Below are 15,529 nucleotides of genomic sequence, written 5' to 3'. Positions count from 1 at the left end.
ATCATTTATTTGTATGAAAAATAATTTATATAAATTTCAAATAAACAAATTTCATATAAATCTTTGTAAAAAAATAGATCTCACAAAAATAAAAATATAAAAAAATAATTATTTATTAGTGAGATCCACTTTTTTATAAAAAAAATTTATAAATTTATCTATTTAAAATTTATACTTAACATTATCCTATTTATATAGATATGTAAAAAAAATATTAATAACAATGGCTGTCATGTCCGTTTCACCATCTCTTTTTTCTTTTTTTTAAAAAGTGGATAAAATTGGACAGAAAATGAGAAAATATTGAACTGTTTGCCATCAAACAGTCCAGTCTAGAGACTGGAGGGTTGGGACTGTGAGTTCCCATAAGGTTCTCGATGATTCCGAACTGGTTAGAAGAAAGGGAATAGAGAGGGAAGGGGAGGGTGAAAACTCAGAAGAACAGAGAACCTTGGATTAAATTCGGACAATTAGACCTCTTGTTTTTATTGGATGAGATGGGAAGAGATTAAAATTAAAAAATTGAATAAAATATTATTGAAATATATTTTTTGATATTATATTTATTTTAAATTTTAAAAAAATTAAGTTATTTATTTTATTTTATATAAAAAATTTAAAAAATTATAATAATAAGATAAAGATTTTCAAGATTTTTAAAATTTTCAAAGTGTGGCACAGGAATACTTTGAATTATGTTAGTTGCTTATTTAGTTAGTCACTGTAAACTGGAAAAGGCCGCTACATCTGGTTAGAAGATTTTCTTTTAGACGCTGCTACTGTGCCATCTGTTATTTTTTTATTTTAAATATTTTTAAATATATTTTTTTAATATATTAAATATTTTTAATACATTTTTAAAAAATATATCGATACAATTTTTTTAATTATTAAATAAAAAAATATGAACTGTGAAAATCAAAACACACACTATCATTTTCTTTTCCTCCAGTCACTAGGTTTTATTTAGGTATAGAAACGGTTTTATTTCATCTCATTTTATTATTATAATTTTTTTAAATTTTTATATAAAATATAATAAATAATTTATTTTTTTAATTTTTAAATAAAAATAATATTATCATAATATTTTATTTAATTTTTATTAAAATTATCTTATTGTTTAGTTTCAGTTACAACCAGTGTGCACTGACCGTGTAATTTTGGAGAACATTGTGGTCAGACAATTAGCTTATTTAACAAACCCTAGTTTCCCTTCTATATAAATTAACTGCGATCCTCCCGTTACCAACAGCTCTTCCATTTGATTCCAAATTTCTATCTTCTCAGATCGCAGCCCTTACTCTCACACAACACTGTTTTTCCTTGAATTCCTGCAAAATTTTGTTTACCTTGCGGTTTCCAATATTCATTCCGAGAGAGGCATCTATACTATGATTCCCTGTGCTTAATCGATGGCAACAGGGGATACGAAGAGATGCGAAATCAAAGTTTCCGGGTACCTATGGACTGGCAGATTCTTTATTCTTGGTGGATTCTGACTATTTCTCGTAGGTTTCACACCCTCTCATCTTCTAAACACCGATCCGTCTCGGAAATCGCCAATTATTTTCTCAAATTTGTTTTTTCTGGGTTTGTGCCTGAGTGCTCAATGATGATTGATTTTGCTTTAACCACACCGAAGAGAGGCCGAGTCTGGTTTCGATTCTCTTGGGTATAAGCCCAGGGAAGAACTTTTTGTGCTTGGTAGGTGCCTGATGACTCTCTTTTCTATGACTAGGAGGTTAATGCCCCTTCTTATAGAGAAAAGAGGAAGGCTTTGTCAAGCATTTGAAGTATCTTTGGCTTAGATCGAAGAGGGTTACCTGCTCCAAGTTCTCTCATGTGGAAAACTATGGCCTTTATCTGAGAGCAACCGCAATTGTTTTTACTTCAATAGATCGTGTGCATCTGGAATTTCTTGGGTTGATTATGCGCGAATCAATCTCTAGTTAAATGTTGGGTAGAGTTCTGTCTCAAAATGAGACTTCAATTTTTTTTTTTTTTTTTTTTGCTTTCAATTTTATGTTTTATTGGCTTTACATGGGAAGGAAACCATGATTTTACTTGAAAAACCACATGTTTCTTCTTCTTTTAAGTCATTTTTCAATTCACAAGAACGGTCATGAATACTATTGATTCCTTGTATTTGAATCTATGTTTTTTACACCTCTACATTTTGAATAAAGAGCTAAAAATTTTATATTGAAGGCCATTGGTCGTGCTGTATCTGGTCAAGTTACTTTTGTATCGGCATGATAATGCAATTACAGTGATGTAATTACCGCACGAAAGAGATTTTGCAGTGTCAACAGAGTACAAAGACATGTCAAATACCATCTAGGCATTTTATGTCAAATTCCATCTAGGCATTCAGGAATTCTATAATTAATTTAGTACTATTTCATTTATATTGAGATACGAATCAGGGCGACGGAGCCGGTGCAGGGGAAAGAGCAGCAGAAAATAGGCTGGAAAAAAGTTTTTCAGCAAGCACTGCGTTTGCTGCGTCCGAGGGATGGAATGCATCCCAGAATACATATTCACTGCGATTGCTGCACAACTTGGAGTTAGGCAAGCATAGCCCTCCGATGTTCGAGTCAACATTGCAACACGATGTATTGGAAATCTTAAATCCTGCAAAAGAAAGAGTCACGTTCAAGACATTGCTTTGTTTAACCTTGTTGATTATTCTGAATTGAGGCTTTTGGGTTTTACCATATGTGGTGGGATTATCGATCAAATCCAGAACTGCTGGATATGTATCTGCAAATATTAGTTTTGCATTTGGGAGGCGCTCGTTTAGAGAGGCTACTAGCTTTTGTGTTTCGGAGTTGAATTCCTGAATCCATTGATTTACTCTCTTTAAGCATTGGCCGTTCTTTGATTTTACCCTCTGAGAGGGAATGCAGCCGAGTGGGCCAAGACCATGCATGACCATCTTTCGCGCACCGAGTTGATACAGCCTCTGGCATTTGTAAAATCCGAATCATCACATTTTTGGAACAAATAAAGAGTGAGAGGGTGTTAACTGTCTTACAGATAATTGTTGGTCTAAGGTGGAGAGCAATAGATCCATAAATTCGTCATGTGTGTACTGCTGACCGTCTGGTAAAAAGGGTTGCAAGAAATTGTTGACATAATCATTGCTTCCTACAAAAATAAATACAAAGAAACAAGTAAGCATGGAAGATGGGAAGATGATGTCTTTTTCTTCCAAAAAATTTGGAAAAAAGTAGAGGATTTTCTTAATGGGCCAACGGTCGGGTATTGGTTGCGTTTTTATGAGAATGAATTTGAAAATTCAAACATGGGAGACTTCAAGTACCGATTCCAATGAAGTACGTGGCTTCATTGCAAAGCTTGTTGGCAGCCACTTCTCCTATTTTTGACTGGATTCTCTTCTTGGTCTTTGCGAAGTTATTTATTTGATCATCGAAGGACAATCTCTGTATCTACAACACCCGTAATAAATCGAGAAGAGGGAAAGTTGAGAAAGATTATCAGTAATGTATGCATGTACTAGTGCTCGAATCAAAAAAACAAATTAAATTGGATGGGTTATTACAAAATAAAGTCCAGTGTCATTGAGAATTCCGGCTCCACCGGATGCATAATTCACCCCTTCAAGGAGAGCATCATCGTTTTGTGACAGAGACAGATAAGGTGGTGGTGATGAAGTCCCAAGCTTTTCCGCTGCAAATTTATAACAAAAAGAGTTTTGCTTGAACCATGAAAACAATTCATCAGTACACAACAAAGATAATAATACAAGTTTAAGATAAATAAAGTACATATAATGTCACCAATTGTCCTCCCATTTGTGAACCTCCCGGAGGCCTGCCCACCAACGTAATCAACACCATACCAAGGGTAATTTGATTTTGCAAGAGAATATTGCAGATAATTGTTGTTTCCAACTTCTGTTAAGGAGTCACCAAAGACAAATGTCACTGGTGCCGCTGCTGATGCGGCGGACGATGCAGCTGCCAAGACCAATGCGGCAAAAGCCAGCCCTGGTAATGCTATGGCCATTTTTTTTCCTCTTACTTGTGGGTTCTAAAAGGAGAGGCCCTTTTGTGAGGAAGATTTCATATGTTTTCCAATTCTAGGCAGTGACACAGAATTTATAGTATGGTTTAGAAACAGTACAGGATCACTGTTTTAGGTCTTGCCCAATTCTCCAAGTTTGCACATATTAGGTGATGCAAAGTGGTGTGAGCCTTTTTTTCCACTTTGTTCAGTGTAGCCTGTTGGAAATTTCAGGATCTAAGTAGTCTCCCTTTCTAGGTGTTGGCCAACTCACCTCGTTAGGTCAGCATGGTTAGCTTTGTTAGGTTTTGCGACGTGAAAATGGCAATGATAATCAACGACTTCAAGCTACTCAACGGGCAAAACAGATGCACGTGCATGTTCAGTTCATCCCCTATTTTCTTTTTCTTTTTCTATTTTTATAATCAATGATGCACTAAAAGCAAGTCAAGAAGATGCTGTGGCGCTCCATACATAAAACAAAATTTACATCATCATAGATAATAATGCATTTTAATTATAATGTCCTGCAATAAAATAATTTTATAATTTTATGTATCACATCAAGCCAATTTAATTTATAGATTTATTTTTATAGAATCTATTTATGGTTAAAATAAATCTTTTTAATATAATATTCCTAAAAATCCTATTATATTTGAAGAATAATACAAGATACGATTATGTATTATAAAACAATTATGCTAGGGGCAGTCGGCCCTTGCAAACAATGGGCAGTCGGCCCGACATGGAAATTGCCACATCAATTAAAAAAAAAAAAACAAGAACAAGAAATGCGGGAAATATACTATTTTAGCTTCTTCTTCAAGTTTTTTTTTTTTCTCCTGAAATATTCTGAGCTCTGGGTTGGAGTGGAAAAAACTTTCACATTATGCTTGATTTGATTGTTGAAAGAAAGTGAAAAAAAAAACTAGGAAAAATGCTGAGTTCAATCGCATGGGGTAAATGTCATCATCTTCTTCTTCTTCTGCGTTTAGTCTTCGGCATCGTCGTCTTTAAACAAACCGGTAAGAAATCACGGTGGGTCTTTATCTTCTTTTTCACATACTCTACTATGTGGGTCTTCGTCTTCTTCCTCTCGGAGACAACTAAAGATGGAAGTTGGATCAACAATGGCACACCTACTCCCTCCCCGTGTGAGTCTGTTAGGGACCTTGGTCAAGTCCTTAAACACTATGTTCTTCACGCCAATAATAGTAGTCTTGTAATGACCGAAACTTTGTTCCTCTCTTGCTTGGTTCTCGAGCAATGGTGGTCAATGTGACAACTTGGGTATGGTGAAGTTAGGTGTTTAGGCTAAGATGGATGTATGGAGTGGTGGAAAAGGTCAATGAATTGTATGAGGTACAATGCGGGAAGGGCGCACGACACTAGAGTGGGTTAGGGTTGGCGCCACTTGGATGATAGGATTTAGGGTTTGGAAGATGGGTGATGGACGGCTAGGATTTAGGTTTAGTGTTTTGGAGTGGAGCGGCTAGGGTTGGTCGAGTATGGCTAGTGAGAGATTTTAGGAAGTTTCCTAAAATCTTGGAAGATAAGGGTGATGTGTATGGCCGGCTATGGAAGTAAGACTTTGGTCAATTAGGATTCCTAGATTATAGGAACCTTAATTAGGCAAGTAGAGTGTTCGGCTAGGACCATTCAAATTAGGCAAGGAGTGTTGGAATTTGAATTCAAATTCAAATGGAAGTAGGGTTCGGCTAGGGCAACAAGGATGAGCAAACAATTTATGGAAAGTTGACTAACACAAGTGTTGGTCGACTTTATGGATTGGATGGATTAGGAAGAGCAAAAATATGAAGAACTTCAAAAACAATGAAGAACACTCAAGAACAAAAGTAAAGTACTTATGAACTTGAATGAACAAAAGCACAAACAATAATAACCCAATACTTGATTCACTAATTGCACAAGAATTGAATAAACCTCATATATTGATAAACTCAACTTGGATTCACGAATTGTACCAAGTTGCAAATAACAAGATAAATGAATCACACTTATTCAAAGAATTGTAAAGTATGATTTTCTCTTTGGGATTCACGAATTTCTCCAAAAAAGCCCAAATGCAATGGCATCGGTTTGTGATCTCTCAAACAATAGTCTTCTCTTTAGGAATTTGCCAAAAGATTCTAAAACAAATGAAAGATGTTCTATTTATAAGCAATACAAATTGGAAACCCCCAATAGGTCCCTTGAAAATAAATAAATAAATCAAATCAAATAAATAACATGATAGTGGTCATGGACCAAGGCTAGCTGTGGCATGCATGGCTCATGGTGGGCTAAGTTGGTGCACGGTGGTCTTCGGGCTGGTCTTTGGTTAGGTGGTGCGGCATGGCTTGCTGATGGTGAGTCATGGTGGTGCACGGCATGGCCCAGGCTGGTGGCCTAGGCGCTGAGTCTGCAGGGTATGGGCTGAAGCCATGCGCTGGATGGCATGCCTGGTGGGCATGCCACTGACCTGCTTTGCAAGGCACGGGCTGGAGCCGTGCGCTGGATGGCAAGTCGTGAGGCATGCCACTAACCTCGCTGGTGTGCGACAGGGCTGGACAGGTGTGTGCACGCACACTTGGGTTGGCTGGAAGTGTCGTGCATGGCCTTGCGGCACATGGGCGGGCGTAAGGGCCACACGGCCCATCAAGGTGCACATGGGCCTACGCACTGCGACTCGCAAGCGCGTGCGGCTCGCTGCTACTTGCAATGTCATGCGCGTCCAGGGTTGCGTGCATGGCTGTGCGCATGGGCACGCGACGCATGGCTACGCGCGCAGGCAGGCTCTCACTAGCCTCGCTAGCCCGCATGCTAGGCGTCCCGTGTGTGCCAACACGTGAGCCAAGGCATGCATGCATGTTAGGTGCCCCGTGCGTGTCACCCCATGAGCCAAGGCATGCTTGTGGGCTAGCCGAGGTGCTTGTCCCCACCATGATTAGGACATGTGCAGCGTCTCTAGAGGCAACTCGACATGGGGGTCTAACAGAGTCTCCCTGCAGCTGAGAGTCACAAAGTTTCTTCGAAGCCACTAAAATTTTCCAAGAGAACACGGGAGTCCAAGACACCTATTTACAATCCTAGAAAAGGTGAAAATGAAGAACTTCTTACTTGGTTCCTGAGAATTTAAGAAAATGAACAATTGGGTTCCCTTTGGAAATTTAAAAAAAAAAAAAACATTCACTTCAATGAGTGTTATAATTACCATTGTGAGAAGTTTAAGGTCATATTTACTTTTTTTTTCCCAGCAGCCTTAAGATGGTGTTTTTTAGTAATTGGTTTCGTTTAAAGCTAACGAAGAAAATGAAAACTTCTTATTTGGAAAGAAAATCGTAAAGAAGGAAATAAATTTGGTCTGAAAAGTCGTAAAGAAATGAGAATGCGGGAAAGTTTGGAAGAATAAAAACAATTCAAAACGGTGCGTTTAGTCATGTTTGCCACATCAACAGCCGTTTACCTTACTCGACTTAACTCAGCGTTTTTTATTATAAAACACTCTTTTTGAAAAAGAGTGAGATCTACTATTAAAAAACAATAATGCTAGATACAGTCAGTCATGTGTTGTAAAACACTATTTTTGAAAAATAGTGAGGTCTACCATTAAAAAATTAACTTTTTCATGTAAGTTCCATATTAAAAGGAGTACGTGACGCTTACGGACTCTATAATTGTAAATATCATTACTCTATTTGAATATAATGGAGAAGATTTCAGTGATTTTTTTAAGGAAAAATGTCATCATCCATTCATCAGATAAACTTACATCCATGATCGGATACATTCTAGGATGTCCTCATGTTAAATATGACATCATAACCAAAATAATACATTTGGGGCTCTATTAGTATACTATTTCCTTTTGTGATTGGTCTAGTCTTCAATATTGCTGAAACTCTCTACAAAGAAACGTCCAAGAGACAATATTCTCTGAATAAAGTGAGACTCAATCTCAGTCTTCATAGAAAGAGATGACTCAACCTATACAGACAAACATCCAATAGACGAACTCTTTTTTTTTTAATTTTAATTAACAATAAGGAAAAAAAATGAAAACAGTAAGATAGATGCAAAAAAGAACGGATTACAATTTGGATCAACTCCGATAGACTTTGAAATCTGTGACGGCCCTTAAAGGCAACACACTTGTCTCTTTTCAACTATAAAGGTCAGATCTGAAAAGTTTGGTGAGGGCGAGTCTGGTGATCTGGCGTGTGTTTCGAGGAGAGCTGTCGAAAAGAGTGGCGTGCGAGGACCACACGCAAATGTGGACGGAGCATGAGAACCACGCACGGTGATTTTTGCAAAACCACCACTTTTCTCCGAATAAGTTTTAACCTGCGAATCTGCTTATGCCGCGTGTGTCTCTCGAATTACTGAAAATTTGTAAATCTGTCTTTTTCAGTTTTGAAGAAAATAAAATATAACTAATCAAAAGAAACGTTGATAGATAATGTGGATGAATGGAGGAATGAATGAATGATAAGGATGAGAACGAGGAAGTCGATGCCTCATTTCTTTATGGCAAAAAGCAAATTTGAAACTCTTGAATTTTTTAAGAGAGAGAGAGAGAGAGAGAGAGAGGGAGGCAACTAGGATTTTCACTAACAATACTGACCATTCTCAGTGAGAAAGACTACGAAAATGAATTATGAATTTGTCACGTCTCCTCAATGAAAATAAATAAATATAATCCTTAGATTAATAAAAATAATGTGATACGATTTTGATTATCAACTAAGTAGGTATAAATTATAAAGAAAAATCTCAAAGTGGGTATAAATTATAAAGAAAATACTAGTTTGATACTAAAATGAAAATTTTGATATTTATTGTATGTTCAACAAGAGTAAATATATTATATTTTCTAAAATATTTATAACTCTCTTTTTTTCTTTCGAAAATATTTGTTAAGTTTCCGTGTGCGCGTGACAATTTACAAGTAAAATAAAATTATCCAAAAAAAATTAAAAAAAAGTAGAGATTCTTCGATTTGTATTCGCAAGTCATCTCAATTCATTTTAATTTATCTCAATTTATCTCACTACTATTTATTATTATTCATTAACTTTAACTCACAAATCTCATTATTATTCACAATCTATCTTATTACTATTCACAATCTATCTCAATTCATCAACGAATCCAAACGACACCTTAAGAGGGATTTTAACTTTTCCAAGCCGGGCTTGGGTACACTATTCTCACAGGACTCGTCTGATAAGCTTTTATTCTTACCTTTGATTTTTTTTATAGCAAGTACGCGTATGAATCTGTGATGGTGTATATCAAAACCGTGCTGTCAAATTAGCAGTGCTCAATCCTTATTCCTTGCAACTACTGCCTGCAGAGTGACGAGTGATTATTTGAGAGACAGAGAGGGGGGAGACTTGGGGCCTAAGTTTAGTGATCTTTTTATTTGATGAGTTAAGCCTAGAGATTTATAAGAAAAACCCTCTTCTCGACGGTCCGCGAGTTTTCTGCATTCGCAAACTCTGGTGGTGAGTTTAACGTTCTTTTCGATAACTGGTTAGTATTCTGATTCGATTTCTCTACGATTTTGTGTCCATAATTGTTATATAGTGATCTGTGTGTGTAATCGTCGTTGCTTTTGATAATACTCGATTTTAGCAGTGAATAAAGGTTCTCTTGGTTTTGGGGGCGGTAATAGTCTTTGCCATCCTAACTAAGGTTTTCTATATAAGATGACGTGATAGTTTTGGATTTTTAATTTCAATATGTGTAAGGTTCTTGATACTTCCCTGCAACTCAAACCAGACACAGAGCCCAGAAAGTAACAAGAATTCAGAGAACTAACGACACAAAGAAGATACCAAGAATTCAGAATCTAAGGCATCTTGGTACCACACCAATGCCTCCCCTTCCATGTGATAAGAAGCCACCAACAGTTTTTGATGAAAAGGTTTTGATTATGGTCAAAGTACTGAGTGGCTTTAGAGATCCACCCAGCAGGGTCACTACCCCCCAAAACGTGGAAATTCCAAATGAAAACCCCTCTGAACAACACTTCTATCATCATGACCCATCCCAGGCCTAGGTTCATTAGTATTAACATGCGAAGATTCAACTAAAGAACGTAGCATATCAGTAAGTCAATCTAATCTTTCTAATATACCAGTAATCGCTTGTTGGTGATTCTCCAGTTGCCTCTGAACTACTTCTTGCTGCTTTTGTGACCCATCTTGCTGACCCTTCAAAGCACCTTTGTTAAAGACTCAACCATTGATCCAAAAGCTCTAGGACTGTTGGATATTAATTTAGTTAAACGTTTAACCCTCAGGATCATAACATTTCATCATGCTTCCGAATCCGACGTCCACGGCGACCCACTCTATCGACACTGACTTGGTGGTAACCATTTCCTTTTTGGCTGCTTCACTCATCTATCAGTATTTAGTGACTTAACACTATGTCCATACATAGTACCAAAATTTTTCAATCCAGTCTATAGGTCAGTCACCCCTTCCGTGACTTGAACCCATGACGTGGTCCTCGCTCTGATACCAATTGTTAAAGACCCAACCATTGATCCAAAAGTTATAGGACTATTGGATATTAATTTGGTTAAACGTTTAACCCTCAAGATCATAGCAACCTCTCGTACCTTCTGCCATCGTAGGATCGACCACTGCCGATACCACTTGTAAGGTTCTTGATACTTTCCTGCAACTCAAACCAGACATAGAGCGCAGAAAGTAACAAGAATTCAGAGAACTATCGACACAAAGAAGATACCAAATGACCAAGATTTCATTGCAAATCTTGTAGGGAATTTTCGAGGAATTCTCAACCTCCAAGAAACTCCAACTGATCTCACAGATTGATTTCCTCAAGGATCACCGTCTCTGCTTATAAACTCGCAGAAATGAATCCCAGAACATCAAAACACACTGTTTAATGCAAAACGCTAGCTAAAACAACCAAAACGCAAATTAAAACAATCAACTCAACACAGTCTCTTACAAAACGAACCGTTTCATTAAACCCCTTCACCCCAAAATGCACGAAGCAACACACAAAACGCTCACTCCCTTTTCTACAAAACTCACTGTTTCACTAACCCCCTTCGTGACAGTTATTCTCGTTACTTCCTTCCCTTAACGGCAACCCAACAACCTTCTCACTCAGCAACCCTCTCCTCTTCAAGGCCTTGCCCAAGCACCCGTGACAATATTGTTCAAAGCAATAGCAATGGTGTGGTAGTGTGCAGTGCTAATTGTAGCCGTAGCTGTTATGATAATTTGTTAATTTTTTTTTCTTTTGTTGTCTTTTGCAGTTTTTATTCCTTACACTGCACTTTTGATTGACAGGCACTTGAATTTGATTGAGGGGGAAGGTGCGTTGTAATATTTTGGTTACTGATTAATCGGGCTAATTGGATTGAGTGAGTCTTTTGAAGGATAATTCAAGAGATATGGCAATGATAACCAATGGACAGAGGCACAAAAATGGTTTTGAGGACAATGGAATAGAGTGTAGGCCATGGTCTGATCTTCCCATTGATATTTTAGATATAATTGCCAGACAACTTGATATTGTTGACCGTGTATCATTTCGTGCTGCCTGTAAGAATTGGCGAGAAATTCAGGGCTTCCACTTGTCAAATCACCATGGATAATGGGACACTGTTGGGCTATGGACGAAAATGTCTACAGTTTATGCAGCTTCTCCCTCCTAACTGCCAAATGGAGTCATGTTACCCGTAACAAATTTGAGAGAGAAGGGTTTAGGGATTTATATGGTGCAGCCATATGTGCTTCAAAACATGGCTGGTTGCTTCTACAGAAATCTAACTTGTCGTTCTTCTACAATCCTTATACCAACAGTATAATCAAACTACCCGATCTTAACATCAGCTTCAATCGAACAACATTCTCCTCTGTTCCATCTTCTCCCGATTGTTTTTGCTTTGCAATACAAAGTTCCAAAGACAGTATAAAAATCTACATACACGTGTGTCAGCCTGGTGACCATAAATGGAAAACATTTGAGTCGTATGGTATTGGGAAGGCAGTTGAGGACGTGGTTTACAGTAATGGAACTTTTTATTGTGTCTTTAGTGGAGGAGTGTTGGGGGCCTTTGATCTTGCAGGCTGTGAATGGAGTTTTCTGAATATATTATCGATTCCCGAGGTCTCGTTTTGGAATAGGGCTCATATGATTGAGTCTCATGGGCAGCTCTGGTTGGTGTGTCCTTCTAACTGCTTTGAAGTTTTTAAATTCAACTGGTTATCACAGATTTGGGTGAAGACACGTACATTGGGATGTCGAGCTTTATTTCTTGGCTGTACCTCATTCTTGGTCTCAGCGGAAGGAGAAACTTCCAGTTTTGCAGATAAGATTTATTATCATTCTGATTCTTTCAGTTTCTATTATTCAATGGAGACTAAACGGAGTTATCGATGTGAGACTACTCCAACTCAATTGGGGACTGAGAGAATTTGGATTCAGCCTCCTGAGCAGGTCTAGCCATTTAGCTGTCTTTGTGCGCACTATGAAATAGTCCACTGTTTACTATTTGAATAATGCGCTTTGGGCACTTGCTTGAGTTCTGGTGCTACGAAGTTATAGGATTTATTGCTCTTGGCTCCAGTAACAAGTGCCTGAATTACAGAAAATTAACTGCATCATTGTAATGATGTGACCTTACGAGAATATTTACTAGTCCTTAGATGTTTATTATTTATTTTTTCATCTTTTGAAGTTACGTCATATGCATGTTTATGGTGTACGCCATGTTCTTATATAATTTTTTCATCATATTCAAGTTCTTTTATCATTTTCCTTTGTTTTTTTCCTCTTTTGAAGATATGCCATGTCCATGTGATTGATAAAAGAGCTTTGCTACTCATCATTTTTATACGCCACACACCACATTTAAAAAAAAAAAATTATTATGGTTTTATTCATCTTAAACTGATTGATTTCTTCTACTTATCATTCATATATTACATATTTGATAACAGGAAAAAAAAAGTAAGGTGTGCGGTGTGTGGGAATGATGAATAAAATTTTTCTTGATAAAATCTTGGTCCCCGCCGAAAGGGAAAGATATTTCCTTTAACATTATCTCTGCTACTGAATAATGCTGACAGTGATATTTTTCTGATGCTCGTTCTTTTAGAATTTGCTACCAATCTGATCAAACATGGTTGTTTAATTGGAAAAATGTGCATAAAAGGTTAAATTATTATTATACATGAAACAGTAGACTCGTTTTAAGGATCTTTTATATGTTTTAACTTTAGAGCGGGTTCACGGGGTTGTGAGGCACTGAGGCCGGGATGTTTCTCTACAACCGGATTAGCTGAAAGATTACTGGTTCTAACCTAGAAATAGAATTTAAAGTTACAATGGATAGTTAAATATAATGAGATCGGTTACGATAGAAAAGAATACATGGTGGTTCTTTATCTGTGGGTCGAATTGTTGGTACACTAAGGTATTTGCTTGCATTACAGTTTTTGGAATAGAGAACTATAAATATAAGATTCGTAGATGTAGAATTTATACATATAATCCTGTGGGATTTGTAATCGGTCTGTCATGATCATCATGTTCTTCTATCAAATATATTTTGAGAATGTGTTTCCTAATTGTGTAGTACTGATTGCTTGTAAAGCAACATATTGCTGGTGGATTTCACCTTCTTTTCTTTAGTTCTTCTTGGTATACTGGCCTACTGGATGTTTCTCTTGTTCCACCAAGTTGTCATGATCAATATGGAGCATGATTATATTACTATACTAACCCATGCTATAAACTTTTTAAGAGATCTTTAGCATTAGTTCCTTGTCACAAGATCAAATCAATTATTGATCACTTGGGACAAAACGCCCTTCTGTTATCAGTTGTCATTCACAAATGGCCAATGGCTAAGAAGTGGGTGTCACCTGCCACAGATATGACTGACTTAGACGATAACATCAATATGTTAAGCTGTACAAGTCAAGTCTTGTAACTTTTTTATAAATACTCCATTCGCTCTAAAAGTGGTAAAATCTTGGGCACAAGAAGAATAGGTTGCTCCTTTTAAACTCTAGCAACTGCCACAATGGTAATATCTTAGGCACAAGAAGATTACATTGATGCGTATCATCTTTGACTTGGGTTCTAATTTCTCTGTTTTTTTTTTTTTAAGAATACCTAGTTGGGTTGTTGTTCAACATATATATAAAATCCTTGTATATCCCTTGCAATGCAATAAAAAAAACAACAATATTCTGATCAGTCGTTGACTATGGTATGGTAAGGTTGGACAAAAATAAACTTACAATATCAATCAGAAGATTGGAATTATTTTATGTACCAAACTAATCTGTCAAGTTGTAGATTATTTATATTTTTGATGCACTCGAAAACGTTAACAGGAAAGAACAAACTCGGAGAACTGGACGGTTGGAATTAAATAAGGGGAGTATTGTCAGAAGTGCTTTGTCTTTATATTAACAAGGAACAGCAAGAGAAGGAAACATCAAGCCACAGAGCAACTCTGGGTAGCTGGCTATTTGTGGGATTGATTTCTAATTTCTTTTGTTTAATAAGGTGAGAAACAAGAAGGAGAAGATTCTCAAATCCCAAGCCCTGAACGTATCCCTAAGAATTTCTAGAATTAACATTGGGTGCCAAATCAGTCACGTACTCTTCATCTTTCTTCCCATCGCAAATGAAACCTGACTTGTCCGATCTATATACGCGGTTTTATAAAATTTCCACTTAAAATTCTATGGGGAATGTTCTGTGAATGGAATGTTCTGCCCAACTTGGTTGAACCCCTCGTTTTCTCTCTTTTTCTTTCAAAACACCAATTCATTGAAACACATTTTACAACATATTTCACATTTCACAACACATATTGAATAATGATATCTACACAACACATTTCACAACACATATTGTAAAATAAGAATATTTTGATAAAATGATGTTACTTTTATAAATTAATTTACAAAAATAAAAAATTTTTTAAAATATTATTATATAAAATATTATAAAAAATGATGTGTATTTATCCTTTTTTTTTTTTTAAATGAAAAGCCTCTCTTTTCACATGTTTTATGCCGAGGGCAAGGAGCAAGGCATGTAGAATTTAGACAGGTGCCACATTCCTTGTCAAACTTGCCTTGGCATTTCTTAATAATTTACTTTATTTTTTGTTAATAGTTGTCAGAAGATACGCAGCGCAGGCAAGGCATTAGACATTGAGAATCCCCCCACCGCTTTCGCAACATCTAAAGCAATCTTAAGGCTTCTTTGAAAGTTCAATTCACCTAGATATATCTCAATTTATTGTTATAAATTTTTTAAATTTTAATATAAAATATAATAAATAATTCAATTTTTTTAAATTTTAAAATAATAATAATATTAAAAAATAATATTTTAATAATATTTTATCATTTTAATTCAACTTAATTCAATATATAAACACACCTTAAATTGTAATAAAGTAGGTAAATAATAAATA

The 15,529-nt window shown here is 36.4% G+C and overlaps 1 protein-coding gene across 2 annotated transcripts; it reads right to left on the bottom strand.

Annotated features, from left to right (window-relative positions):
- Positions 1-1,433: 1,433 nt before the first annotated feature.
- LOC121250368 (GDSL esterase/lipase At5g37690) lies at positions 1,434-4,107 on the bottom strand. Of its 2 annotated transcripts, XM_041149484.1 has the most exons (6): positions 3,795-4,107; positions 3,569-3,696; positions 3,329-3,455; positions 3,041-3,153; positions 2,719-2,968; positions 2,209-2,637 (listed from the first exon to the last, which is right to left on the bottom strand). In XM_041149484.1, the coding sequence occupies exons 1-6, from the start codon at positions 4,033-4,035 to the stop codon at positions 2,426-2,428; spliced, it is 1,071 nt and encodes a 356-aa protein (XP_041005418.1). In that variant the 5' UTR covers positions 4,036-4,107; the 3' UTR covers positions 2,209-2,425. The 2 variants fall into 2 exon arrangements, with proteins under 2 accessions (XP_041005417.1, XP_041005418.1); XM_041149483.1 differs by having other exon boundaries at positions 1,434-2,968; positions 3,795-4,106.
- Positions 4,108-15,529: the final 11,422 nt, after the last annotated feature.

This window comes from Juglans microcarpa x Juglans regia, chromosome 2D, assembly GCF_004785595.1.
Source record: "Juglans microcarpa x Juglans regia isolate MS1-56 chromosome 2D, Jm3101_v1.0, whole genome shotgun sequence".
NCBI classification, from domain to species: Eukaryota; Viridiplantae; Streptophyta; class Magnoliopsida; order Fagales; family Juglandaceae; genus Juglans; species Juglans microcarpa x Juglans regia.
Note: the sequence above shows the minus strand (reverse complement) of the source record. Positions and strands in the feature narration are given on the sequence as shown.